General features: G+C 39.1%; 1 protein-coding gene across 6 annotated transcripts in view; it reads right to left on the reverse strand.

The window, feature by feature from the left end:
- The window catches only part of LOC128660571 (triple functional domain protein), a 763,036-nt gene that overhangs the window by 326,685 nt on the left and 408,416 nt on the right, over positions 1 to 27,935 (reverse strand). For all 6 annotated transcript variants that reach the window (XM_053714497.1, XM_053714496.1, XM_053714493.1 and 3 more), the window contains exon 11: positions 26,926 to 27,117. In XM_053714497.1, the coding sequence (XP_053570472.1) occupies positions 26,926 to 27,117 (192 nt within the window). The remainder of the gene's footprint in view (positions 1 to 26,925; positions 27,118 to 27,935) is intronic.

The following is a 27,935-nucleotide window of genomic DNA, read 5'->3' on the forward strand; positions in this document are numbered from 1 at the left end:
AAAAACCGCGTCAGAAATAAATGAATTGGCTAACTTAAGAGCTTTAAGCCTGTCAAGGATATCATCCAACGGGGTCTCTACCTGTAAAGCCTCCTCCAGAGACTCGAAGCAGAAAGCCGCTGCAGCAGTGACTGGGGCAATGCATGCAAGAGGCTGGAGAATAAAACATTGTTGTATAAAGATTTTCTTAAGGAAACCCTCTAATTTCTTATCCGTAGGATCTAGGAAAGCACAACTGTCCTCGACAGGAATAGTTGTACGCTTAGCTAGGGTAGAGACTGCTCCCTCCACCTTAGGGACCGTCTGCCACAAGTCCCGTGTAGCGGCATCTATAGGAAACATTTTCTTAAAAGCAGGAGGGGGAGAGAACGGCACACCTGGTCTATCCCATTCCTTAGTAATAATTTCTGAAAACCTCTTAGGGATTGGAAAAAACATAATTTATGTAAGAACTTACCTGATAAATTCATTTCTTTCATATTAGCAAGAGTCCATGAGCTAGTGACGTATGGGATATACATTCCTACCAGGAGGGGCAAAGTTTCCCAAACCTCAAAATTCCTACAAATACACCCCTCACCACACCCACAAATCAGTTTAACGAATAGCCAAGAAGTGGGGTGATAAGAAAAAAGTGCGAAAGCATATAAAATAAGGAATTGGAATAATTGTGCTTTATACAAAAAAATCATAACCACCACAAAAAAGGGCGGGCCTCATGGACTCTTGCTAATATGAAAGAAATGAATTTATCAGGTAAGTTCTTACATAAATTATGTTTTCTTTCATGTAATTAGCAAGAGTCCATGAGCTAGTGACGTATGGGATAATGACTACCCAAGATGTGGATCTTTCCACGCAAGAGTCACTAGAGAGGGAGGGATAAAATAAAGACAGCCAATTCCTGCTGAAAATAATCCACAACCAAAATAAAGTTTAATGAAAAACATAAACAGAAGATTCAAACTGAAACCGCTGCCTGAAGTACTTTTCTACCAAAAACTGCTTCAGAAGAAGAAAATACATCAAAATGGTAGAATTTAGTAAAAGTATGCAAAGAGGACCAAGTTGCTGCTTTGCAAATCTGATCAACCGAAGCTTCATTCTTAAACGCCCAGGAAGTAGAAACTGACCTAGTAGAATGAGCTGTAATCCTTTGAGGCGGAGTTTTACCCGACTCGACATAGGCATGATGAATTAAAGATTTCAACCAAGATGCCAAAGAAACGGCAGAAGCTTCCAGGCCTTTTCTAGAACTGGAAAAGATAACAAATAGACTAGAAGTCTTTCGGAAAGACTTAGTAGCTTCAACATAATATTTCAAAGCTCTAACAACATCCAAAGAATGCAACAATTTCTCCTTAGAATTCTTAGGATTAGGACATAATGAGGGAACCACAATTTCTCTACTAATGTTGTTGGAATTCACAACCTTAGGTAAAAATTCAAAAGAAGTTCGCAACACCGCCTTATCCTGATGAAAAATCAGAAAAGGAGACTCACAAGAAAGAGCAGATAATTCAGAGACTCTTATGGCAGAAGAGATCGCCAAAAGGAACAAAACTTTCCAAGAAAGTAATTTAATGTCCAATGAATGCATGGGTTCAAAAGGAGGAGCTTGAAGAGCCCCCAGAACCAAATTCAAACTCAAAAGAGGAGAAATTGACTTAATGACAGGTTTTATACGAACCAAAGCTTGTACAAAACAATGAATATCAGGAAGATTAGCAATCTTTCTGTGAAAAAGAACAGAAAGAGCAGAGATTTGTCCTTTCAAAGAACTTGCGGATAAACCTTTATCTAAACCATCCTGAAGAAACTGTAAAATTCTCGGAATTCTAAAAGAATGCCAAGAAAAATGATGAGAAAGACACCAAGAAATATAAGTCTTCCAGACTCTATAATATATCTCTCTAGATACAGATTTACGAGCCTGTAACTTAGTATTAATCACAGAGTCAGAGAAACCTCTTTGACCAAGAATCAAGCATTCAATCTCCATACCTTTAAATTTAAGGATTTGAGATCCTGATGCAAAAAAGGACCTTGCAACAGAAGGTCTGGTCTTAGCGGAAGAGTCCACGGATGGCAAGAGGCCATCCGGACAAGATCCGCATACCAAAACCTGTGAGACCATGCCGGAGCTACCAGCAGAACAAACGAGCATTCCTTCAGAATCTTGGAGATTACTCTTGGAAGAAGAACTAGAGGCGGAAAGATATAGGCAGGATGATACTTCCAAGGAAGTGATAATGCATCCACTGCTTCCGCCTGAGGATCCCGGGATCTGGACAGATACCTGGGAAGTTTCTTGTTTAGATGAGACGCCATCAGATCTATTTCTGGAAGCTCCCACATTTGAACAATCTGAAGAAATACCTCTGGGTGAAGAGACCATTCGCCCGGATGCAACGTTTGGCGACTGAGATAATCCGCTTCCCAATTGTCTATACCTGGGATATGAACCGCAGAGATTAGACAGGAGCTGGATTCCGCCCAAACCAGAATTCGAGATACTTCTTTCATAGCCAGAGGACTGTGAGTCCCTCCTTGATGATTGATGTATGCCACAGTTGTGACATTGTCTGTCTGAAAACAAATGAACGATTCTCTCTTCAGAAGAGGCCAAGACTGAAGAGCTCTGAAAATTGCACGGAGTTCCAAAATATTGATCGGTAATCTCACCTCCTGAGATTCCCAAACTCCTTGTGCCGTCAGAGATCCCCACACAGCTCCCCAACCTGTAAGACTTGCATCTGTTGAAATTACAGTCCAGGTCGGAAGAACAAAAGAAGCCCCCTGAATTAAACGATGGTGATCTGTCCACCACATTAGAGAGTGTTGTACAATCGGTTTTAAAGATATTAATTGAGATATATTTGTGTAATCCCTGCACCATTGATTCAGCATACAGAGCTGAAGAGGTCGCATGTGAAAACGAGCAAAGGGGATCGCGTCCGATGCAGCAGTCATAAGACCTAGAATTTCCATGCATAAGGCTACCGAAGGGAATGATTGTGACTGAAGGTTTCGACAAGCTGAAATCAATTTTAGACGTCTCTTGTCTGTCAAAGACAGAGTCATGGACACTGAATCTATCTGGAAACCCAGAAAGGTTACACTTGTCTGAGGAGTCAATTAACTTTTTAGTGAATTGATCCTCCAACCATGATCTTGAAGAAACAACACAAGTCGATTCGTATGAGATTCTGCTAAATGTAAAGACTGAGCAAGTACCAAGATATCGTCCAAATAAGGAAATACCACAATACCCTGTTCTCTGATTACAGACAGAAGGGCACCGAGAACCTTTGTAAAAATTCTTGGAGCTGTAGCTAGGCCAAACGGCAGAGCCACAAACTGGTAATGCTTGTCCAGAAAAGAGAATCTCAGGAACTGATAATGATCTGGATGAATCGGAATATGCAGATATGCATCCTATAAATCTATTGTGGACATATAATGCCCTTGTTGAACAAAAGGCAAGATAGTCCTTACAGTTACCATTTTGAACGTTGGTATCCTTACATAACGATTCAATATTTTTAGATCCAGAACTGGTCTGAAGGAATTCTCCTTCTTTGGTACAATGAAGAGATTCGAATAAAACCCCAGCCCCTGTTCCAGAACTGGAACTGGCATAATTACTCCAGCCAACTCTAGATCTGAAACACATTTCAGAAATGCTTGAGCTTTCACTGGATTTACTGGGACACGGGAAAGAAAAAATCTCTTTGCAGGAGGTCTTATCTTGAAACCAATTCTGTACCCTTCTGAAACAATGTTCTGAATCCAAAGATTGTGAACAGATTTGATCCAAATTTCTTTGAAAAAACGTAACCTGCCCCCTACCAGCTGAGCTGGAATGAGGGCCGCACCTTCATGTGGACTTAGAAGCTGGCTTTGCTTTTCTAGAAGGCTTGGATTTATTCCAGACTGGAGATGGTTTCCAAACTGAAACTGCTCCTGAGGATGAAGGATCAGGCTTTTGTTCTTTGTTGAAACAAAAGGAACGAAAACGATTATTAGCCCTGTTTTTACCCTTAGATTTTTTATCCTGTGGTAAAAAAGTTCCTTTCCCACCAGTAACAGTTGAGATAATAGAATCCAACTGAGAACCAAATAATTTGTTACCCTGGAAAGAAATGGAAAGTAGAGTCGATTTAGAAGACATATCAGCATTCCAAGTTTTAAGCCATAAAGCTCTTCTAGCTAAAATAGCTAGAGACATAAACCTGACATCAACTCTGATAATATCAAAAATGGCATCACAGATAAAATTATTAGCATGTTGAAGAAGAAGAATAATATTATGAGAATCATGATCTGTTACTTGTTGCTCTAAAGTTTCCAACCAAAAAGTTGAAGCTGCAGCAACATCAGCCAATGATATAGCAGGTCTAAGAAGATTACCTGAACACAGATAAGCTTTTCTTAGAAAGGATTCAATTTTCCTATCTAAAGGATCCTTAAAGGAAGTACCATCTGACGTAGGAATAGTAGTACGTTTAGCAAGGGTAGAAATAGCCCCATCAACTTTAGGGATTTTGTCCCAAAATTCTAATCTGTCAGACGGCACAGGATATAATTGCTTAAAACGTTTAGAAGGAGTAAATGAATTACCCAAATTATTCCATTCTCTGGAAATTACTTCAGAAATAGCACCAGGAACAGGAAAAACTTCTGGAATAACCACAGGAGATTTAAAGACCTTATCTAAACGTTTAGATTTAGTATCAAGAGGACCAGAATCCTCAATTTCTAAAGCAATTAGTACTTCTTTAAGTAAAGAACGAATAAATTCCATTTTAAATAAATATGAAGATTTATCAGCATCAACCTCTGAGACAGAATCCTCTGAACCAGAAGAGTCATTAGAATCAGAATGATGATGTTCATTTAAAAATTCATCTGTATAAAGAGAAGTTTTAAAAGATTTTTTATGTTTACTAGAAGGAGGAATAACAGACATAGCCTTCTTGATGGATTCAGAAACAAAATCTCTTATGTTATCAGGAACATTCTGAACATTAGATGTTGATGGAACTGCAACAGGTAATGGTACATTACTAAAGGAAATATTATCTGCATTAACAAGTTTGTCATGACAATTAATACAAACAACAGCTGGAGGAACAGCTACCAAAAGTTTACAGCAGATACACTTAGCTTTGGTAGTTCCAGCACCAGACAGCGATTTTCCTGAAGTATCTTCTGACTCAGATGCAACGTGAGACATCTTGCAATATGTAAGAGAAAAAACAACATATAAAGCAAAATTGATCAAATTCCTTAAATGACAGTTTCAGGAATGGGAAAAAATGCCAAGGAACAAGCTTCTAGCAACCAGAAGCAAAGAAAAATGAGACTTAAATAATGTGGAGACAAAAGCGACGCCCATATTTTTTTAGCGCCAAATAAGACGCCCACATTATTTGCCGCCTAAATGCTTTTGGCGCCAAAAATGACGCCACGTCCGGAACGCCGACATTTTTGGCGCAAAAGAACGTCAAAAATGACGCAACTTCCGGCGACACGTATGACGCCGGAAACAGAAAAGATTTTTTGCGCCAAAAAAGTCCGCGCCAAGAATGACGCAATAAAATGAAGCATTTTCAGCCCCCGCGAGCCTAACAGCCCACAGGGATAAAAGTCAAATTTTTAAGGTAAGAAAAATAATTGATTCAAGTGCATTATCCCAAATATGAAACTGACTGTCTGAAAATAAGGAATGTTGAACATCCTGAGTCAAGGCAAATAAATGTTTGAATACATATATTTAGAACTTTATTAAAAAAGTGCCCAACCATAGCTTAGAGTGTCACAGAAAATAAGACTTACTTACCCCAGGACACTCATCTACATGTTTGTAGAAAGCCAAACCAGTACTGAAACGAAAATCAGCAGAGGTAATGGTATATATATAAGAGTATATCGTCGATCTGAAAAGGGAGGTAAGAGATGAATCTCTACGACCAATAACAGAGAACCTATGAAATAGACCCCGTAGAAGGCGATCACTGCATTTAAAATAGGCAATACTCTCCTCACATCCCTCTGACATTCACTGCACGCTGAGAGGAAAACCGGGCTCCAACCTGCTGCGGAGCGCATATCAACGTAGAATCTAGCACAAACTTACTTCACCACCTCCATAGGAGGCAAAGTTTGTAAAACTGATTTGTGGGTGTGGTGAGGGGTGTATTTGTAGGCATTTTGAGGTTTGGAAACTTTGCCCCTCCTGGTAGGAATGTATATCCCATACGTCACTAGCTCATGGACTCTTGCTAATTACATGAAAGAAACATCAGTGTAAACAGGCACTGCAAAGTATTTGTCCATTTTACACAATTTCTCTGGGACTACAATGGTGTCACAGTCATCCAGAGTCGCTAAAACCTCCCTGAGCAACACACGGAGGTGTTCAAGCTTAAATTTAAATGCTGTAATTTCAGAGTCAGACTGAAGTAACGCCTTCCCTGAATCAGAGAAGTCACCCACAGATAGAAGCTCTCCTGCTTCAACTTCTGCACATTGTGAGGGTATATCAGACATAGCTACTAAAGCGTCAGAGAGCTCTGTATTTGTTCTAGCCCCAGAGCTGTCTCGCTTTCCTTGTAACCCTGGCAGTTTGGACAATACCTCAGTGAGGGTATGATTCATAACTGCCGCCATGTCTTGTAAAGTAAACGCATTGGACGCGCTAGATGTACTTGGCGTCCCTTGAGCGGGAGTTATAGGTTCTGACACGTGGGGAGAGCTAGATGGCATAACCTCCCTTTTGTCAGTCTCAGAAACCTCAGGTGATAAATCTTTAAAAGCCATAATATGGTCTTTATAACTTATAGAAAGGTCAGTGCATTTGGTACACATTCTAAGAGGGGGTTCCACAATGGCTTCTAAACATAATGAACAAGGAGTTTCCTCTATGTCAGACATGTTTAACAGACAAGTAATGAGACCAGCAAGCTTGGAAAACACTTTAATAAATGTGAAAAAAGCAATAATAAAAAACGGTACTGTGCCTTTAAGAGAAAAAAACTACCACATAAACTGCAAAACAGTGAAAAAAAGTAGTAAACTCTACGAAATTTTTACTGTGTGTATAAGGGACTAAAGCAGCATTGCACCCACTTGCAAATGGATGATTAATCCCTCAGGCCCAAAAACGAATTAGAAAAACTTAAAACCTGTTAACAAACAGTCAAACACACTGCCACAGCCCTGCTGTGGCTCCTACCTGCCCTTAAAAACGATTTTTGCAGGAACAAAACCCTCTATAGAGGTCCTATAAGCCAGAGGACTCCTTCAGGGAAGCTGGATGTCTCAGACTGAAAACGAAAATAGGCCCCTCCCACCATGCACTCAAAGTCAGAGGGCCTTAAAAAACATAATTTATGTAAGAACTTACCTGATAAATTCATTTCTTTCATATTAGCAAGAGTCCATGAGCTAGTGACGTATAGGATATACATTCCTACCAGGAGGGGCAAAGTTTCCCAAACCTCAAAATGCCTATAAATACACCCCTCACCACACCCATAAATCAGTTTAACAAATAGCCAAGAAGTGGGGTGATAAGAAAAAAGTGCGAAGCATAAATTGGAATAATTGTGCTTTATACAAAAAAATCATAACCACCACAAAAAAGGGTGGGCCTCATGGACTCTAATGGATGCTAATATGAAAGAAATGAATTTATCAGGTAAGTTCTTAGATAAATTATGTTTTCTTTCATGTAATTAGCAAGAGTCCATGAGTTAGTGACGTATGGGATAATGACTACCCAAGATGTGGATCTTCCACGCAAGAGTCACTAGAGAGGGAGGGATAAAATAAAGACAGCCAATTCCGCTGAAAAAAATCCACACCCAAAAATAAAGTTTAAATCTTAAAAAGAAAAAAACTGAAAATATAAGCAGAAGATTCAAACTGAAACAGCTGCCTGAAGTACTTTTCTACCAAAGACAGCTTCAGAAGAAGAAAACACATCAAAATGGTAGAATTTAGTAAAAGTATGCAAAGAAGACCAAGTTGCTGCTTTGCAAATCTGATCAACCGAAGCTTCATTCCTAAACGCCCAGGAAGTAGAAACTGACCTAGTAGAATGAGCTGTAATCCTTTGAGGCGGAGTTTTACCCGACTCGACATAAGCATGATGAATTAAAGATTTCAACCAAGATGCCAAAGAAATGGCAGAGGCCTTCTGACCTTTCCTAGAACCGGAAAAGATAACAAATAGACTAGAAGTCTTTCGGAAATTCTTAGTAGCTTCAACATAATATTTCAAAGCTCTAACTACATCCAAAGAATGCAATGATTTCTCCTTAGAATTCTTAGGATTAGGACATAATGAAGGAACCACAATTTCTCTACTAATGTTGTTGGAATTCACAACCTTAGGTAAAAATTTAAAAGAAGTTCGCAACACCGCCTTATCCTGGTGAAAAATCAGAAAAGGAGACTCACAAGAAAGAGCAGATAATTCAGAAACTCTTCTGGCAGAAGAGATGGCCAAAAGGAACAAAACTTTCCAAGAAAGTAATTTAATGTCCAATGAATGCATAGGTTCAAACGGAGGAGCTTGAAGAGCCCTCAGAACCAAATTCAAACTCCAAGGAGGAGAAATTGACTTAATGACAGGTTTTATACGAACCAAAGCTTGTACAAAACAATGAATATCAGGAAGATTAGCAATCTTTTTGTGAAAAAGAACAGAAAGAGCAGAGATTTGTCCTTTCAAGGAACTTGCAGACAAACCTTTATCCAAACCATCCTGAAGAAACTGTAAAATTCTCGGAATTCTAAAAGAATGCCAGGAAAAATGATGAGAAAGACACCAAGAAATATAAGTCTTCTAGACTCTATAATATATCTCCCTAGATACAGATTTACGAGCCTGTAACATAGTATTAATCACAGAGTCAGAGAAACCTCTTTGACTAAGAATCAAGCGTTCAATCTCCATACCTTTAAATTTAAGGATTTGAGATCCTGATGGAAAAAAGGACCTTGCGACAGAATGTCTGGCCTTAACGGAAGAGTCCACGGTTGGCAAGAGGCCATCCGGACAAGATCCGCATACCAAAACCTGTGAGGCCATGCTGGAGCTACCAGCAGAACAAACGAGCATTCCTTCAGAATCTTGGAGATTACTCTTGGAAGAAGAACTAGAGGCGGAAGATATAGGCAGGATGATACTTCCAAGGAAGTGACAATGCATCCACTGCTACAGCTTGAGGATCCCTGGATCTGGACCGATACCTGGGAAGTTTCTTGTTTAGATGAGAGGCCATCAAATCTATTTCTGGAAGTCCCCACATTTGAACAATCTGAAGAAATACCTCTGGGTGAAGAGACCATTCGCCCGGATGTAACGTTTGGCGACTGAGATAATCCGCTTCCCAATTGTCTATACCTGGGATATGAACCGCAGAAACTAGACAGGAGTTGGATTCCGCCCATACCAGAATTCGAGATACTTCTTTCATAGCCAGAAGACTGTGAGTCCCTCCTTGATGATTGATGTATGCCACAGTTGTGACATTGTCTGTCTGAAAACAAATGAACGATTCTCTCTTTAGAAGAGGCCAAGACTGAAGAGCTCTGAAAATTGCACGGAGTTCCAAAATATTGATCGGTAATCTCACCTCCTGAGATTCCCAAACCCCTTGTGCTGTCAGAGACCCCCACACAGCTCCCCAACCTGTAAGACTTGCATCTGTTGAAATTACAGTCCAGGTCGGAAGAACAAAAGAAGCCCCCTAAACTAAACGATGGTGATCTGTCCACCACGTCAGATAGTGTCGTACAATCGGTTTTAAAGATATTAATTGAGATATCTTTGTGTAATCCCTGCACCACTGGTTCAGCATACAGAGCTGAAGAGGCCGCATGTGAAAACGAGCAAAGGGGATCGCGTCCGATGCAGCAGTCATAAGACCTAGAATTTCCATGCATAAGGCTACCGAAGGGAATGATTGTGACTGAAGGTTTCGACAAGCTGATATCAATTTTAGACGTCTTTTGTCTGTCAAAGATAGAGTCATGGACACTGAATCTATCTGGAAACCTAAAAAGGTTACCTGTGTCTGAGGAATCAATGAACTTTTTGGTAAATTGATCCTCCAACCATGATGTTGAAGAAACAACACAAGTCGATTCGTATGAGATTCTGCTAAATGTGAAGACTGAGCAAGTACCAAGATATCGTCCAAATAAGGAAATACCACAATACCCTGTTCTCTGATTACAGACAGAAGGGCACCGAGAACCTTCGAAAAAATTCTTGGAGCTGTAGCTAGGCCAAACGGCAGAGCCACAAACTGGTAATGCTTGTCTAGGAAAGAGAATCTCAGAAACTGATAGTGATCTGGATGAATCGGAATATGCAGATATGCATCCTGTAAATCTATTGTAGACATATAATGCCCTTGCTGAACAAAAGGCAGGATAGTCCTTACAGTTACCATTTTGAATGTAGGTATCCTTACATAACGATTCAATATTTTTAGATCCAGAACTGGTCTGAAGGAATTCTCCTTCTTTGGTACAATGAAGAGATTTGAATAAAACCCCAGTCCCTGTTCCAGAACTGGAACTGGCATAATTACTCCAGCCAACTCTAGATCTGAAACACATTTCAGAAATGCTTGAGCCTTCGCTGGGTTTACTGGGACACGGGAAAGAAAAAATCTCTTTGCAGGAGGCCTTATCTTGAAGCCAATTCTGTACCCTTCTGAAACAATGTTCTGAATCCAAAGATTGTGAACGGAATTGATCCAAATTTCTTTGAAAAAACGTAATCTGCCCCCTACCAGCTGAGCTGGAATGAGTGCCGCACCTTCATGTGAACTTAGGAGCTGGCTTTGATTTTCTAAAAGGCTTGGATTTATTCCAGACTGGAGATGGTTTCCAAACTGATACCGCTCCTGAGGATGAAGGATCAGGTTTTTGTTCCTTGTTGTGACGAAAGGAACGAAAACGAATATTAGACCTAAATTTACCTTTAGATTTTTTATCCTGTGGTAAAAAAGTTCCTTTCCCTCCAGTAACAGTTGAGATAATAGAATCCAACTGAGAACCAAACAATTTATTACCCTGGAAAGAAAGGGAAAGCAGAGTAGACTTAGAAGACATATCAGCATTCAAAGTTTTAAGCCATAAAGCTCTTCTAGCTAAAATAGCTAGAGACATATACTTGACATCAACTATAATGATATCAAAGATGGCATCACAAATAAAATTATTAGCAAGAGTAGAGACAGCCCCATCAACCTTAGGGATTTTGTCCCAAAACTCTAATCTGTCAGATGGCACAGGATATAATTGCTTAAAACGTTTAGAAGGAGTAAATGAATTACCCAAATTATTCCATTCCCTGGAAATTACTTCAGAAATAGCACCAGGGACAGGAAAAACTTCTGGAATAACTACAGGAGATTTAAAAACCTTATCTAAACGTTTAGATTTAGTATCAAGAGGACCAGAATCCTCAATTTCTAATGCAATTAGGACTTCTTTAAGTAAAGAACGAATAAATTCCATTTTAAATAAATATGAAGATTTATCAGCATCAACCTCTGAGACAGAATCCTCTGAACCAGAAGAACCATTATCAGAATCAGAATGATGATGTTCATTTAAAAATTCATCTGAAAAATGAGAAGTTTTAAAAGACTTTTTACGTTTACTAGAAGGAGGAATAACAGACATATGGAGACAATAAAGAAAGCGTGGTTGCGCCTATGACTATTAACCTTTAAATGGGAAAATAGAAAAGTCTAAAAGTGGATTATACAGTTCTAAAATATATTCCAACCTTAATATATAATAATATGAATAAATGTATTTTAAAACTTCATGAATGACTATGCAAAGATATGGTTAAATCAATATAATATTTATTCAATAAAATTTCCCTCAATTATATTAAAATATAAATACATGCATAAATAAATGAATCATTTAAAGACTGGCCAGTCTAACAAAAACTAAATAATATAAATCTATCTAATTATCTTAAAAAATTCAAAATAAATTTTATTTCTAAATATATCTTATTTTTTTAAAAAAGAGTCAGTATATTGCATCAGTAACCAACAGGGAACCATTCGAGCAATATCCAACACTGATTCAAAAATAAATATATTTATAAATTCATAAATACTGGATAAATAATATTCTCAAATTAATAACAATAAAAAGTTAATACACTTTAGAAATATATAAAACAATCCTTGAAAGGGCAGGCTATCTTATGTGATTACTACTTTTCACAGATATGGGTATCTAAAACACTTTTGGTGCAATTAAATTAGTGATAAATGAATGGATCCATATGACTTTGAAAATAGGGGAAGGCAAAGAGTTTTTCCAATCATTAAATTTCTTCAATGTGTTAAGTCTCACAAATATTCTTCAGCAGATACCGGTAAGTGCTACTTTAAAGTCTATTTTATCAAAATAGAGTCAATGTAATTTATTGTTTTAACGGAGTCTTACTTATTTTGTTTTGTTTATGGGAAAAAACAAATAATCCTGGATTCACATAGGCTCCAATGTGTCCTCTGTGTCTTTGTCTGTACAAGCGTATTTCTCACGCATGGCAGAAATGAGCTCAAGCTGCAATCAGGTTGGTCTTTCACGATCTTCAGTAACCTGTCAAAACAGTGACTCTAATATCAGGACAGATGGTTTCCCCAGGCTCCGTCGTCAAATTGAATTGGAAAAGCAGAGTTCTAAACGCTACGCGTTTCAGCTGCTACTGCAGCCTTTTTCAAGCGATTTTTAAAAAAATAAGATATATTGAGAAATAAAATTTATTTTGAATTTTTTAAGATAATTAGATAGATTTATATTATTTAGTTTTTGTTAGACTGGCCAGTCTTTAAATGATTCATTTATTTATGCATGTATTTATATTTTAATATAATTGAGGGAAATTTTATTGAATAAATATTATATTGATTTAACCATATCTTTGCATAGTCATTCATGAAGTTTTAAAATACATTTATTCATATTATTATATATTAAGGTTCAAATACATTTTAGAACGGTATAATCCACTTTTAGACTTTTCTATTTTCCCATTTAAAGGTTAATAGTCATAGGCGCAACCACGCTTTCTTTATTGTCTCCATAATCTATCTATTACCAATTTCTCTAGGTTTTTTGGTTCAAGTTTGGTTGTCTAGTGGAGTTACAGAGACACTATTAATAATATCTTCCATTTATCTCTAAGGAATAACAGACATAGCCTTCTTAATGGATTTAGAAACAAAATCTCTTATGTTATCAGGAACACTCTGAGTATTAGATGTTGACGGAACAGCAACAGGTAATGTAACAGTACTAAAGGAAATATTATCTGCATTAACAAGTTTGACATGACAAACAGTACAAACAACAGCTGGAGGAACAGATACCATAAGTTTACAGCAGATACACTTAGCTTTGGTAGCTCCAGCACCAGGCAGCGATTTTCCAGAAGTATCTTCTGACTCAGTTTCAACGTAGGACATCTTGCAATATGTAATAGAAAAAACAACATATAAAGCAAAATTGATCAAATTCCTTAAATGACAGTTTCAGGAATGGGAAAAAATGCCAGTGAACAAGCTTCTAGCAACCAGAAGCAATAAATAATGAGACTTAAATAATGTGGAGACAATAGTGACGCCCATATTTTTTTAGCGCCAAAAATTACGCCCACATTATTTGGCGCCTAAATGCTTTTGGCGCCAAAAATGACGCCACATCCGGAACGCCAACACTTTTGGCGCAAAAGAACGTCAAAAATGACGCAACTTCCGGAAACAGAAAAAAAAATTTGCGCCAAAAAAGTCAGCGCCAAGAATGACGCAATAAAATGAAGCATTTTTAGCCCCCGCGAGCCTAACAGCCCACAGGGAAAAAGTCAAATTTTAAGGTAAGAAAAAAATTGATTTATTCATATGCATTATCCCAAATATGAAACTGACTGTCTGAAATAAGGAATGTTGAACATCCTGAGTCAAGGCAAATAAATGTTTGAATACATATATTTAGAACTTTATAAAAAAGTGCCCAACCATAGCTTAGAGTGTCACAGAAAATAAGACTTACTTACCCCAGGACACTCATCTACATGTTGTAGAAAGCCAAACCAGTACTGAAACGAAAATCAGAAGAGGTAATGTTATATAAATAAGAGTATATCGTCGATCTGAAAAGGGAGGTGTCATGATTACCTCCGTTCATCGCCGTGTCGCCGCGGCTCCCGGATCTTCTCTGTGTGACTGACGTCATGTTGCTTAGCAACATGACGCTTTCTCGACACACCCCTCTGATGACGTTTACGCTCCTGCCTTTAAACCACGGCGGGAGATCTGAATCGGGGCCCGTTTGTTTGTTTCCCTTTGGAGTGTGAGTACCTTATCAATTCTGTTCTCTTGTGTACCGACTTCTGCCTGCCTGACCAAGCCTCATGCCTAAACCCTACTTGCTGATATTTGGATGTTGACTTCTGCCTGCCTGACCTTGCCTGTAGCCTTTACCCTTTTGCTGATACTTGGATGCCGACTTCTGCTTGCCTGACCTTGTCTTTTGCCTCTACCTTTTGCTGATATTTGGATGCCGACTTCTGCCTGCCTGACCTTGCTTTTGCCTTTATCTTTAAACCTTTTCTTTGATAAATTAAACCTGCTTAAAGGGACATTTTACTTTTACAAGCTGCAAAAGAGAACTTTGCCTTTCTGTCTGTTATAAACCTGCTTAAAGGGACATTTTTACTTTTACAAGCTGTACAAGAAAACTTTGCCTTTCTGTTTGTTCTAAACCTGCTTAAAAGGACATTTTACTTTTACAAGCTGCATAAGAAAACTTTGCCTTTCTGTTTGTTCTAAACCTGCTAAAAAGGACATTTACTTTTACAAGCTGCAAAAGAGAACTTTGCCTTTCTGTTTGTTATACACCTGCTTAAAGGGACTTTTACTTTTACAAGCTGCAAAAGAGAACTTTTTCCTTTGTTTTACAAGCCTGCTAAAGAGGACCTTTTTTCAGAGCTTCAAGTAAGAGCATTTCCTTTTTGTTCTTTGTACTGCTTAAAGGGACGTTTTATCCTTTGTGGCTTTCCTTCATTCTGGAACAATATTTATTTTAGTTATCTTCTAATCTGCTTCCTGAGTGGGTCACGTCCTGGATATTTCTCAGTGTGCTAGCGTGTGCTTTCAATTCACGCTAGCAGTTGGGTTACATCCCGGATTGATTCCAGAGCGGCTGACATTACAAACGGGCCATAAAAATGGACCCCACTGAATTATCTATGGCCGTGGCTCACCAGGGACAGCTCTTGGGATCTCATGCCACTCACTTGCAGTCTCTGGACACTAAACTTGATCAAATTACTGCTCTATTACAAAATTTGGTTGCTACCGCACCTCCCAATCCTAATCCCAATCCAAATCCGATTGAGGCATTACCTCCTTCGATTCCTAACAATCAGTCCCAGGTACAACTAAGTCCCAGGATACCTCTTCCGGATAAATATGATGGGAATCCTGAAGAATGTAGAGGCTTTCTGAATCAATGCCGCCTTCATTTCCGAAATAGCCCTACTCTTTTTGCTACTCCCTCTTCTAGAATCACATTTATTATTTCCTTAATGAAAGGAAAAGCCTTGGCTTGGGTATCACCTTTGCTAGAAAAGAATGATCCTATACTTTTGGATGTTGATACATTTCTATCTACGTTCTCAAACGTATTCGATAAACCTGGAAGGTCATCCGCTGCTGAAGCTACTCTCCTGGATTTACGTCAAGGAAATCAACCAGTCTCTCAATATGCTATTGAGTTCCGCACCCTTGCCTCTGAAACCACTTGGAATCAGGGAGCACTCAGAGCCGCTTTCCGTAAAGGACTTTCTGAGCGTCTCAAGGATGAATTGGTGTATCGTGAACTTCCAGAGTCCTTAGAAGCCTTAATAAATCTCTGTATCAGTCTCGACGCCAGGTTTCGTGAACGCCAACAAGAAAAGGATAGAACACAGAGGACTTCAACTCGAACTCCTTTTCGTTTGGCTCCTCGTTTTTCTAATCCAGTCACTCCAGTCTCTCCTACTACTGATCAGGCTGAACCCATGGAAGTAGGAAGTACAAAATTAACTGAGACTGAACGCTTGAGAAGACGGACTCTTGGCTTATGTCTGTACTGTGGCCTTAAAGGGCATTTATTAAGGGATTGTCCTACTAGGCCAGTAAAAGCCAGGGCTTAACTCTAGTCCAGGGAACTGAGTTAAGCCAAAATAGTGGTCATTCCCTATACAAGAAACTCTTTGTTCCAGTAACCCTTCTAATTGGACATAAGAAGATCTATACCCAAGCTCTAATTGATTCTGGTGCTGGAGGAGTGTTCATTGACTCTACATTTGTCTTTACTCATTCTATACCCTTAATAAAGAAGGAGTATTCCATTTCAGTCTCTACGGTCAGTGGAGATCCTTTGGGTTCTGGATATATTCAGTTTTCTACTCAACCCTTACTCCTCACCGTAGGAATACTTCATTCCGAGACAATTTGTTTTGATGTCATTCCCACTCCGCAATTTCCCATTATCTTGGGATTACCCTGGCTCCAGATTCACAATCCCATTTTTTCTTGGACTTTCGGTGAACTCACTTCCTGGGGATCTACATGCCAGACTAAATGTCTTCAAAAGATTACTAAGTTACCACTCACTATTGCTCTCACAGTTGAAACTCCGGAATCCTTACCTATGCATTATCATGACTTTGTGGATGTTTTCTCCAAAAAAGAAGCTGAACGTCTTCCTCCTCATCGCCCTTTTGATTGTCCCATTGATCTCCTTCCCGGGGCTGCCTATCCTCGAGGCAAGACATATCCACTTTCTAAACCAGAAAACATGGCTCTGGAAGAATATATAAAAGACAATCTGGCTAGAGGATTTATTCGGCCCTCCTCTTCCCCTGTAGGGGCTGGTTTCTTTTTTGTAGGAAAAAAGGATGGCGGATTAAGACCCTGTATTGATTACCGAGGATTGAATCAGATTACCATCAAGAACAGTTATCCTCTACCCCTTATTCCTGAACTTTTTACTTATCTTCAGGGAGCCACCATTTTCACCAAACTCGACCTACGTGGTGCATACAACTTGATCCGTATACGCAAAGGAGATGAGTGGAAGACTGCCTTTAACACTCGATTTGGGCATTATGAATATTTGGTCATGCCCTTCGGGCTATGCAATGCTCCGGCGGTTTTCCAACATTTTGTAAACGAGATCTTTCGTGATTTTTTGAATATCTTTGTTATCATATACCTGGACGACATCTTAATTTTCTCTCAGAACCACCAAGATCATGTGCACCACGTCAAGAAAGTACTTCAACGTCTAAGAGAATTCCATCTGTTTGCTAAACTGGAGAAATGTTCTTTCCATCAAAAATCCATACCCTTTCTGGGTTATGTAATATCGGCATCTGGATTCGAAATGGACCCTACTAAACTTTCTGCCATTTTGGATTGGCCTAGACCTGATTCTTTGAAGGCTTTACAACGTTTCCTAGGCTTCGCCAACTATTACAGAAAGTTCATCAAGAATTTTGCTACTATTACTTCTCCTCTTACTTCTCTCACTAGAAAAGGACAAAACTGTAAAGAATGGCCGTCTGAGGCTATAGAAGCTTTTGAATCTCTCAAAGAAGCTTTTTCCTCAGCTCCTATCCTTCGTCATCCAAATCCTGAGTTTCAATTTATCCTGGAGGTGGATGCTTCCTCTGTTGCTGCTGGAGCTGTTCTGTCTCAACGAATACCAGAGACTGGAAGGATTCATCCTGTTGCTTTCTTCTCTAAAAAATTCACTCCTTCCGAATTTAACTATGACGTAGGGAATAAAGAGTTGCTTGCCATCAAAATGGCATTGGATGAATGGAGACATTGGCTGGAAGGTACTTCTTTGCCATTTACTATACTTACTGATCATAAGAACCTTCTGTATCTCCAAACAGCCAAACGATTAAATTCCAGGCAAGCAGGCTGGTCATTATTCTTCTCTCGGTTTCACTATAATTTGTCTTACATACCTGGTTCAAAAAATATTAAAGCAGACGCCCTTTCAAGACAATTTCAAGATACCCCAGTTCCTGAGTCTGGTACCATTCTCCAACCTCATGAAGTCATTGCCCAGTTAACAACTTCCTGGTTACAAGAATTACAGTCTGCTCAAGAGCATCTTCCTTTGTCCTGTAAACCTCCCGATGGTTTACTCTTTGTTCCTGAACGCCTTCGTTCCAAGATTTTATTTTGGGCTCATGATAGTCCCCTTTCTGGACATCCTGGCATCAGTATTACCACTCGAAACCTCAAACAACATGTCTGGTGGCCTACACTCTCTCAAGATGTGAAGGATTACGTCTCAGTATGCACACAATGTGCCATGAACAAAACTCCACGCCAACTTCCTTCAGGATTACTCCAACCATTGCCTATACCTCACCAGCCTTGGACTCATGTATCCATGGACTTTATTACCGATCTTCCCTTGTCCACTGGGAACAATACTATCTGGGTGGTGGTCGACAGGTTCACTAAAACTGCTCATTTTGTACCCTTACCAGGATTACCATCTGCCAAAAGACTCTCTGAACTTTTTATTTTACATATTGTAAGAATCCATGGATTTCCTCTAGATATTGTTTCAGATAGAGGGGTACAATTTGTTTCTCGATTTTGGAGGTCACTTTGTAAACATTTTGGAACTACTATATCTCTCTCTACTTCTCACCACCCACAATCGAATGGTCAGACTGAAAGAGTAAACCAGTGTCTTGAAACATATCTTAGACATTATGTGGATCATTATCACTCTAACTGGACTTCTTACCTTCCTTTGGCTGAATTGGCTCATAATGCCCGGTACAATTCCTCCCTTCAGACTTCTCCTTTTCAAGCAGCTTACGGATATCAGCCTAGAACATTTCCTTTGCATACTTCCTCCACAGTGAATCCTGCTTCTGATCTTACAGCCCGAAGATTAACTCGACATTGGCAGAAGATACATCGTATTCTTTCTGTAACTTCTAGACGTTACAAGTTCTTTTCAGACCTTCGACGGAAGAAGGCTCCCAAATATCGCCCTGGTGATAAAGTTTGGATTTCCTCTCGATTTCTTCGCCTGAAACAACCTTCTAACAAATTGGGACCACGATATGTGGGTCCTTTCCGAATACTGGGTCAGGTGTGTTCCACTGCTTATCGGGTGGCTTTACCCAAGTCTCTCAAAGTCCATCCGGTATTCCATGTTTCTCTTTTAAAACCTGTGATGATTAACAGGTATTCTAAGCCTTTTTCCAAACCTCCACCGTTATTGGTGCATGGACACCCTGAGTTTGAGATCAGCCATATTCTAGATTCCAAGTTGCGTGGCAAGAAATTGTATTATCTCATTCATTGGAAGGGTTATCCAGTCACGGAACGTTCTTGGGAACCGGCTCATCAAGTAAATGCTCCTATTTTGGTCAAGACCTTCCACAAGACTCATCCTGATAGGCCTGGTCCTGTCCCCCGGAGGGGTCCTTGAGGAGGGGGGTGCTGTCATGATTACCTCCGTTCATCGCCGTGGCTCCCGGATCTTCTCTGTGTGACTGACGTCATGTTGCTTAGCAACATGACGCTTTCTCGACACACCCCTCTGATGACGTTTACGCTCCTGCCTTTAAACCACGGCGGGAGATCTGAATCGGGGCCCGTTTGTTTGTTTCCCTTTGGAGTGTGAGTACCTTATCAATTCTGTTCTCTTGTGTACCGACTTCTGCCTGCCTGACCAAGCCTCATGCCTAAACCCTACTTGCTGATATTTGGATGTTGACTTCTGCCTGCCTGACCTTGCCTGTAGCCTTTACCCTTTTGCTGATACTTGGATGCCGACTTCTGCTTGCCTGACCTTGTCTTTTGCCTCTACCTTTTGCTGATATTTGGATGCCGACTTCTGCCTGCCTGACCTTGCTTTTGCCTTTATCTTTAAACCTTTTCTTTGATAAATTAAACCTGCTTAAAGGGACATTTTACTTTTACAAGCTGCAAAAGAGAACTTTGCCTTTCTGTCTGTTATAAACCTGCTTAAAGGGACATTTTACTTTTACAAGCTGCAAAAGAGAACTTTGCCTTTCTGTCTGTTATAAACCTGCTTAAAGGGACATTTTTACTTTTACAAGCTGTACAAGAAAGCTTTGCCTTTCTGTTTGTTCTAAACCTGCTTAAAAGGACATTTTACTTTTACAAGCTGCATAAGAAAACTTTGCCTTTCTGTTTGTTCTAAACCTGCTAAAAAGGACATTTACTTTTACAAGCTGCAAAAGAGAACTTTGCCTTTCTGTTTGTTATACACCTGCTTAAAGGGACTTTTACTTTTACAAGCTGCAAAAGAGAACTTTTTCCTTTGTTTTACAAGCCTGCTAAAGAGGACCTTTTTTCAGAGCTTCAAGTAAGAGCATTTCCTTTTTGTTCTTTGTACTGCTTAAAGGGACGTTTTATCCTTTGTGGCTTTCCTTCATTCTGGAACAATATTTATTTTAGTTATCTTCTAATCTGCTTCCTGAGTGGGTCACGTCCTGGATATTTCTCAGTGTGCTAGCGTGTGCTTTCAATTCACGCTAGCAGTTGGGTTACATCCCGGATTGATTCCAGAGCGGCTGACAGGAGGTAAGAGATGAATCTCTACGACCGATAACAGAGAACCTATGAAATAGACCCCGTAGAAGGAGATCATTGAATTCAAATAGGCAATACTCTCCTCACATCCCTCTGACATTCACTGCACGCTGAGAGGAAAACCGGGCTCCAACCTGCTGCGGAGCGCATATCAACGTAGAATCTAGCACAAACTTACTTCACCACCTCCATAGGAGGCAAAGTTTGTAAAACTGATTTATGGGTGTGGTGAGGGGTGTATTTATAGGCATTTTGAGGTTTGGGAAACTTTGCCCCTCCTGGTAGGAATGTATATCCCATACGTCACTAGCTCATGGACTCTTGCTAATTACATGAAAGAAAAGTACTCCTAGGAGTAATCTAACAAGCCATGTGGAAATTAGGCCCCAAATAAAGATTTATCACCCTCAGAGAAAAAACGTTTTTATTTATAAATCATGCAAACGTTTTTACACTAAGTAATATAGGTTTTAACATGAATATTATCCCTTTTTGCAAGCATGATCCCAGTTGTTGTTAAATCACTGTATCAGGCTTACCTTAAATATACCAGGCACTGTCAGCATTTTCTAAACCTTATTATCTCTCTAGAAAAATATATACTGAACATACCTCAAAGCAGGCAATCTGCAGACCGTCCCCCCAACTGAAGTTTTCTTTCCATACTCTTCAGTTATGTGTGAGAACAGCAATGGACCTTAGTTACAAACCGCTAAGATCATCAAACCTCCAGGCAGAAGTCTTCTTCCAATTTCTGCCTGAGAGTAAAAACAGTACAACGCCGGTACCGTTTAAAAATAACAAACTTTTGATTGAAGGTAAAAACTACACTAAGTCACCACATCTCTCTTGATACTTCCTTTCTTGTCGACAGCTGCAAGAGAATGACTGGGGGTGGCAGTTAGGGGAGGAGCTATATAGACAGCTCTGCTGTGGGTGTCCTCATGCAGCTTCCTGTTGGGAAGGAGAATATCCCACAAGTAATGGAGGAACCTGTGGAGTGGATACACCTTTACAAGAGAAAAGGGTTAAACACATAGCGCTCCAAGAACACCTCCATTCTACGACTATATGGCTGCTTCTAATTTGATCACCAGCTGCATCCTTCTATAAAGTGTAATAGGAGCACATCTTTGACTATGTTTTTTAACCCATAGTAAAATAAAGCATTCTGTTTAAAGGGACACGAGTCAAAATTAATCTTTTATCATTCAGACAGAGCATGCAATTTTAAAACAACTTTCCAATTTACTTTCATCAACAAAATGTGCAGTCTTTTTATATTGACACTTTTTGAGTCACCAGCGCCCACTGAGCATGTGCAAGAAATCATAGAATATACATACATGCATTTTTGATTGGCTGATGGCTGTCACATGATACAGGAGTGGAAATAGAAATAACTGAAATTTGTCAGAAAAAAAAAATCTACTACTCATTTGAAGTTCAGACTAAGTGCTATTGTATTGACTTTTTATCATGCATTTGCTGATTATGAAAATCTACTGTATTTACTGGTCCTTTAACAATAAAAATTATTTCTTTAAAAAATAGAGCATTTTATTTTAACACTATAATGACTCTAAGCTTTACAGTAATGCTAAAATTATATATTTAATTCATAATTTTCATAATAATCATAATTCATCTACAGGGCCATTTCTAGGAGCGGGCAGACCAGGCAGTGGCCCGGAGCGTATTAGGGGGCAGTGGGGAGCACTTTTATTGTGTTAAAGTTGCAGTGCTTGCTTGATAAACTACTGGTATAGCAAAGGTAAAAAAAAAAAACAGATCACATGCATATACATTAAAAATATATATTTAAAAGGAAGTTGTTATGTTAATTGGCTATATTGGATGTCAATCATACTAATGGAGCAACAAGATCACAAAGGGGGCATGTTTAGACCGGATAACTACTTAGAGCTAAAACTGAAAGTAAATAGGAGAGTAATCACCCTGAGAAAAGCAGTCTCCTATCTCACTGATCAGTGTCACTAAAGAGGTGATGTTTTATGCATATGACAAATTTTTCATGGTCTTTACATAATGATATGTCCATATTTTTTTGTTTTACTGAGCTAATTAAAAAAGGTGCTTTATAAAAATTGGGTTTCCACATACTAAGGAACAAGTTTTCTGTTAAGGACTGTTGAATAAAAAAAAAATCTTTTTGACATTATGCCTTTTTTTTAAAATTTATTTATTTATTTACAAATGCTTAAGAGTGATGGGTGTGTGTATGTGTCATTTACTCCATAATGTTAATGGAAAGTTTTCACAAACTCACATGTGAGTGCTTGTGTCTGCTATTACTGCCTGAGTGTGTGTGCCTATCTATCCCTGCCTGTGTGTGTGTGTGTGTGTGTGTGTGTGTGTGTCTGCCTGAGTGTGTGTGTGTATGCCTATATATTCCTGCCTGTGTGTGTGTATCTGCCTATTACTGCCTGAGTGTGTGTATGCCTATCTATCCCTGCCTGTGTGTGTATGCCTATCTATCCCTGCCTGTGTGTGAAATTCTCTGTCTGTTACTGCCTGTGTGTGCATGTCTATGTCTACTACTGCCTGTGTGTGCGCATGTCTCTGTCTATTACTTTCTGTGTGTGCATGTCTGTCTGTTACTACCTGTGTGTGAATGTCTCTGACTATTACTGCCTGTGAGTGCATATCTCTGTCTATTACGGTCTGTGTGTGCACGTCTCTCTCTATTACTGCCTGTGTGTGCATATCTCTATTACTGCCTGTGTGTGCATATCTCTATTACTGCCTGTGTGTGCATGTCTCGGTCTATTACTGCCTGTGTGTGCATGTCTGTCTATAAGTGTCTGTGTGTGCATATCTCTGCCTGTGTGTACATGTCTCTGTCTATAACTACCTGTGTGTGCATGTCTCTGTCTATTACTGCCTGTGAGTGCATGTCTCTGTCTATTACTGTCTGTGAGTGCATGTCTCAGTCTATTACTGTCTGAGAGTGCATATCTCTGTCTATGAGTGCATGTCTCAGTCTATTACTGTTTGCGAGTGCATGTCTCTGTCTATTACCGTCTGTGAGTGCATGTCTCTGTCTATTACTGTTTGCGAGTGCATGTCTCTGTCTATTACCGTCTATGTGTGCATGTCTCTGTCTATTACTGCCTGTGTGTATAGTATATTTGAAAAATAAACAGCTATTACAGTTCTTTATCAAATTATTTACGTGCAAAAATCTCATAGACTATAATAGCGAATTTTGTAAAAAAAATTGTTATAACTTTTCTAAATAATTATAATAGACCCCTAAATATGTTACAAATACACCCAGTGACATATTGCAACCCTTTAGAAAATCTTACCTGATGACTTTTTTGCAAAGTTCAACTTTTAAAGTCTATTGGAAGTTTTGTAGATACATTTTGGATAGGAATTTAACCCCTTAATGACCACAGCACTTTTCCATTTTCTGTCCGTTTGGGACCAAGGCTATTTTTACATTTTTGCGGTGTTTGTGTTTAGCTGTAATTTTCATCCTACTCATTTACTGTACCCACACATATTATATACCGTTTTTCTCACCATTAAATGGACTTTCTAAAGATACCATTATTTTTAACACCCATGCTAAATAGTTTCTAAATTTTGACCTGAGTTTAGAAATACCCAATGTTTACATGTTCTTTGCTTTTTTGCAAGTTATAGGGCAATAAATACAAGTAGCACTTTGCTATTTCCAAACCACTTTTTTTCAAAATTAGCGCTAGTTACATTGGGACACTGATATCTTTCAGGAATCCCTTTATATCCCTTGACATGTATATATATATATATTTTTTAGAAGACATCCCAAAGTATTGATCTAGGCCCATATTTTGGTATATTTCATGCCACCATTTCACCGCCAAATGAGATCAAATAAAAAAAATTGTTCACTTTTTCACAAACTTTAGTTTTCTTACTGAAATTATTTGCAAACAACTTGTGCAATTATGGCACAAATGGTTGTAAAAGCTTCTCTGGGATCCCCTTTGTTCAGAAATAGCAGACATATATGGCTTTGGCATTGCTTTTTGGTAATTTTAGAAGGCTGCTAAATGCCACTGCGCACCACACGTGTATTATGCCCAGCAGTGGAGGGGTTAATTAGGGAACATGTAGGGAGCTTCTAGTGTTAATTTTAGCTTCAGTTTAGTGTAGTAGACCACCCCAAGTATTCTAGGCCCATCTAGGTATATTTCATGCCACCATTTCACCGCCAAATGCAATCAAATAAAAAAAAATTGTTCACTTTTTCACAATTTTAGGTTTCTCACTGAAATTATTTACAAACAGCTTGTGCAATTATGACACAAATGGTTGTAAAAGCTTCTCTGGGATCCCCTTTGTTCAGATATATATATATATATATATATATATATATATATATATATATATATATATATAGCTTTGGCGTTGCTTTTTGGTAATTAGAAGGCCGCTAAATGCAGCTCTGCACCGCATGTGTATTATGCCCAGCAGTGAAGGGGTTAATTAGGGAGCTTGTAGGGTTAATTTTAGCTTTAGTGTAGTGTAGTAGACAACACAAAGTATTGATCTAGGCCCATTTTGGTATATTTCATGCCACCATTTCCCCGCCAAATGCGATCAAATTAAAAAAAAAAACTTCACTTTTTCACAAACTTTAGGTTTCTCATTGAAATTATTTACAAACAGCTTGTTCAATTATGGCACAAATGGTTCTGCATGCTTCTCTGGGATCCCCTTTGTTCAGAAATAGCAGACATATATAGCTTTGGCGTTGCTTTTTGGTAATTAGAAGGCCGCTAAATGCCGCTGTGCATCACACGTGTATTATGTCTAGCAGTGAAGGGGTTAATTAGGTAGCTTGTAGGGAGCTTGCAGAGTTAATTTTAGCTTTAGTGTAGAGATCAGCCTCCCACCTGACACATCAGACCCCCTGATCCCTCCCAAACAGTGCTCTTCCCTCCTCCCCCACCCCACAATTGTCCCCGCCATCTTAAGTACTGGCAGAAAGTCTGCCAGTACTAAAATAAAAGGTATCTTAATATTTTTTTAGCATATTTGCATATGCTGATGTGTAGGATCCCCCCCTTAACCCCCAACCTCCCTGATCCCCTCCCAAACAGCTCTCTAACCCTCCTCCTCTACCTTACTGGGAGCCATCTTGGGTACTGGCAGCTGTCTGCCAGTACCCAGTTTACCAAAAAAAATACTTTTTTTTTTTCTGTAGTGTAGCTTCCCCCCCAAATTTTATCCCACTTTTCTTTAACATTTATTTCTGTAGTGTAGCCGTTCCCACCCGCTTCCACCCCGTGCATGCGCGCGCATCTGTGCATGCCCCCCGGCGATCCCGCCCACGATCCCGCCCCCCTCCACATCACATGGCCCATTGATGGCCGCCCACCCGCCTCCCAGACTGGCTCCCACCCACCAACGATACCGGCCATCGATGTCCGGTGCAGAGTGGACCACAGAGTGGCTCTCTCTGCATCGGATGGCCAAGGAGGGTTATTGCAGGATGCCTCGATATCGAGGCATCACTGCAATAACCGGAAAGCGGCTGGAAACGATCAGGATCACTTCCACCGCTTTCCAAGACCAAGGACGTACGCCATACGTCCTCGGTCGTTAAGTGTATTTTTTTTTAGGACGTACGGCGTACGTCCTTGGTCGTTAAGGGGTTAAAGGGATTGATATGCATTAAACAAATAAATATGCATAGCTATAAAAAAAGTATAAATATAATGGCAATTCGTAAAAGATATAAAGATATTTTTAGATAATATCAATATATTTGGAAAAAACATTGTAGTAGAAAAAGGACATATTTAAAGGGATAGGAAAGTCAAAATTAAACTTTCATAATTCAGGATACACCAAAATAAATTAAGACAACTCTATTATTCTTGTTCTCTTGGTATCTATTGTTGAAAAGCATATGTATATATCCTTAGCAGCACCAATGCACTACTAGGAGCTAACTGGTGGTTGGCCGCAAGACACATTTGTCTCTTGTCATTTGCTCACCAGGTGTGTTCAGCTAGGTCCCAGTAGTGCACTGCTGCTTTGGAGCTGACCTCTAAATGACAGAGTGACCTGCAGGGTCTAGGAGGGGGACTTTAGAATCTGTGAGGGGGGCGCATTTTGGAATTTTGCCCTGGGAGCCAGATTCTCTAGAAACGGCCCTGTTCATCTAACAAGTATAAATCCCATTTGAACTTACCTCTTTGACATGAGAATGAAAAGACACTGACATGTCAAGCAAAACCTTTCTTTGTTCTACACGCCTAACAAAATCTTGAATGCGATCCTCAAGCTGATGCGCCGCTTGGTAAATTTCCTCCGGATCACATTCACCAGTCTGAGCCAGCTGTTCTGCAGCTTCCAATAACTTGTCGGCATTGGTATAGGTGTTCTGTGAACAGAATAGTTATAAATAAAAATACATTTGACTTTCTTATTGATTGGTCTATAGATCACATAATGAAATTGTATCCATAGTGCTTGTCATACTATTGCACAATTAAATAGATATGTTGCATTAAAACTCTAAGGTTAGAGATCAGGGGTCAGCAACCTTGGCACCCCAGATGTTTTGGAACTACATTTCTCATGATGCTGAGAATTTTTTTGGGCTGTCTGAGCATTATGGGAATTGTAGCTCCAAAACATCTGGGGTGCCAAGGTTGCTGGCCCCTGTTAGAGATACAGGTGCAAACCCCTTTATCAAGACTGCTTGGGATTGGAAAAGGTTTGGATTTCAGAATAGTTGTATATTTGTATCTGTAAAATGTTACAGTTTGGAGAGGGGTTTGGTCCAAGTTTAAACATCAATGTCTTATGTCATTTAGGCAATATTTACATGTCATAATACACCTTATACTAAAGGTAGTTTTATATATTTTTTAATAATCTTGTAAACATAGCACCATAAGAAAGATACTGCAAAGAAATACAGTAGTGTAATACAGTAGCTGATGTTCTAAATAAATATAGACTATCATTTTAGAATGTAAAAAACAAAATAAAGAAGCAGCCAGTGAAGATTGTGACTTACTGGAAGTGAAAAATGGTCATTTTTAATAATTATTTTTCAAAAATATTAATGAAACGTCTATTTCGGAATAATTCTAGATTATGGAATTCCGGATTTCTACCTATATTTTTAAAACTCGTGTTTTGTCGTTCCAATCTCTGAAAAATGTATGTTGTTTTGAAAACTCTTGTAAAATA

Source organism: Bombina bombina, chromosome 5 (genome assembly GCF_027579735.1).
Source record: "Bombina bombina isolate aBomBom1 chromosome 5, aBomBom1.pri, whole genome shotgun sequence".
NCBI classification, from domain to species: domain Eukaryota; kingdom Metazoa; phylum Chordata; class Amphibia; order Anura; family Bombinatoridae; genus Bombina; species Bombina bombina.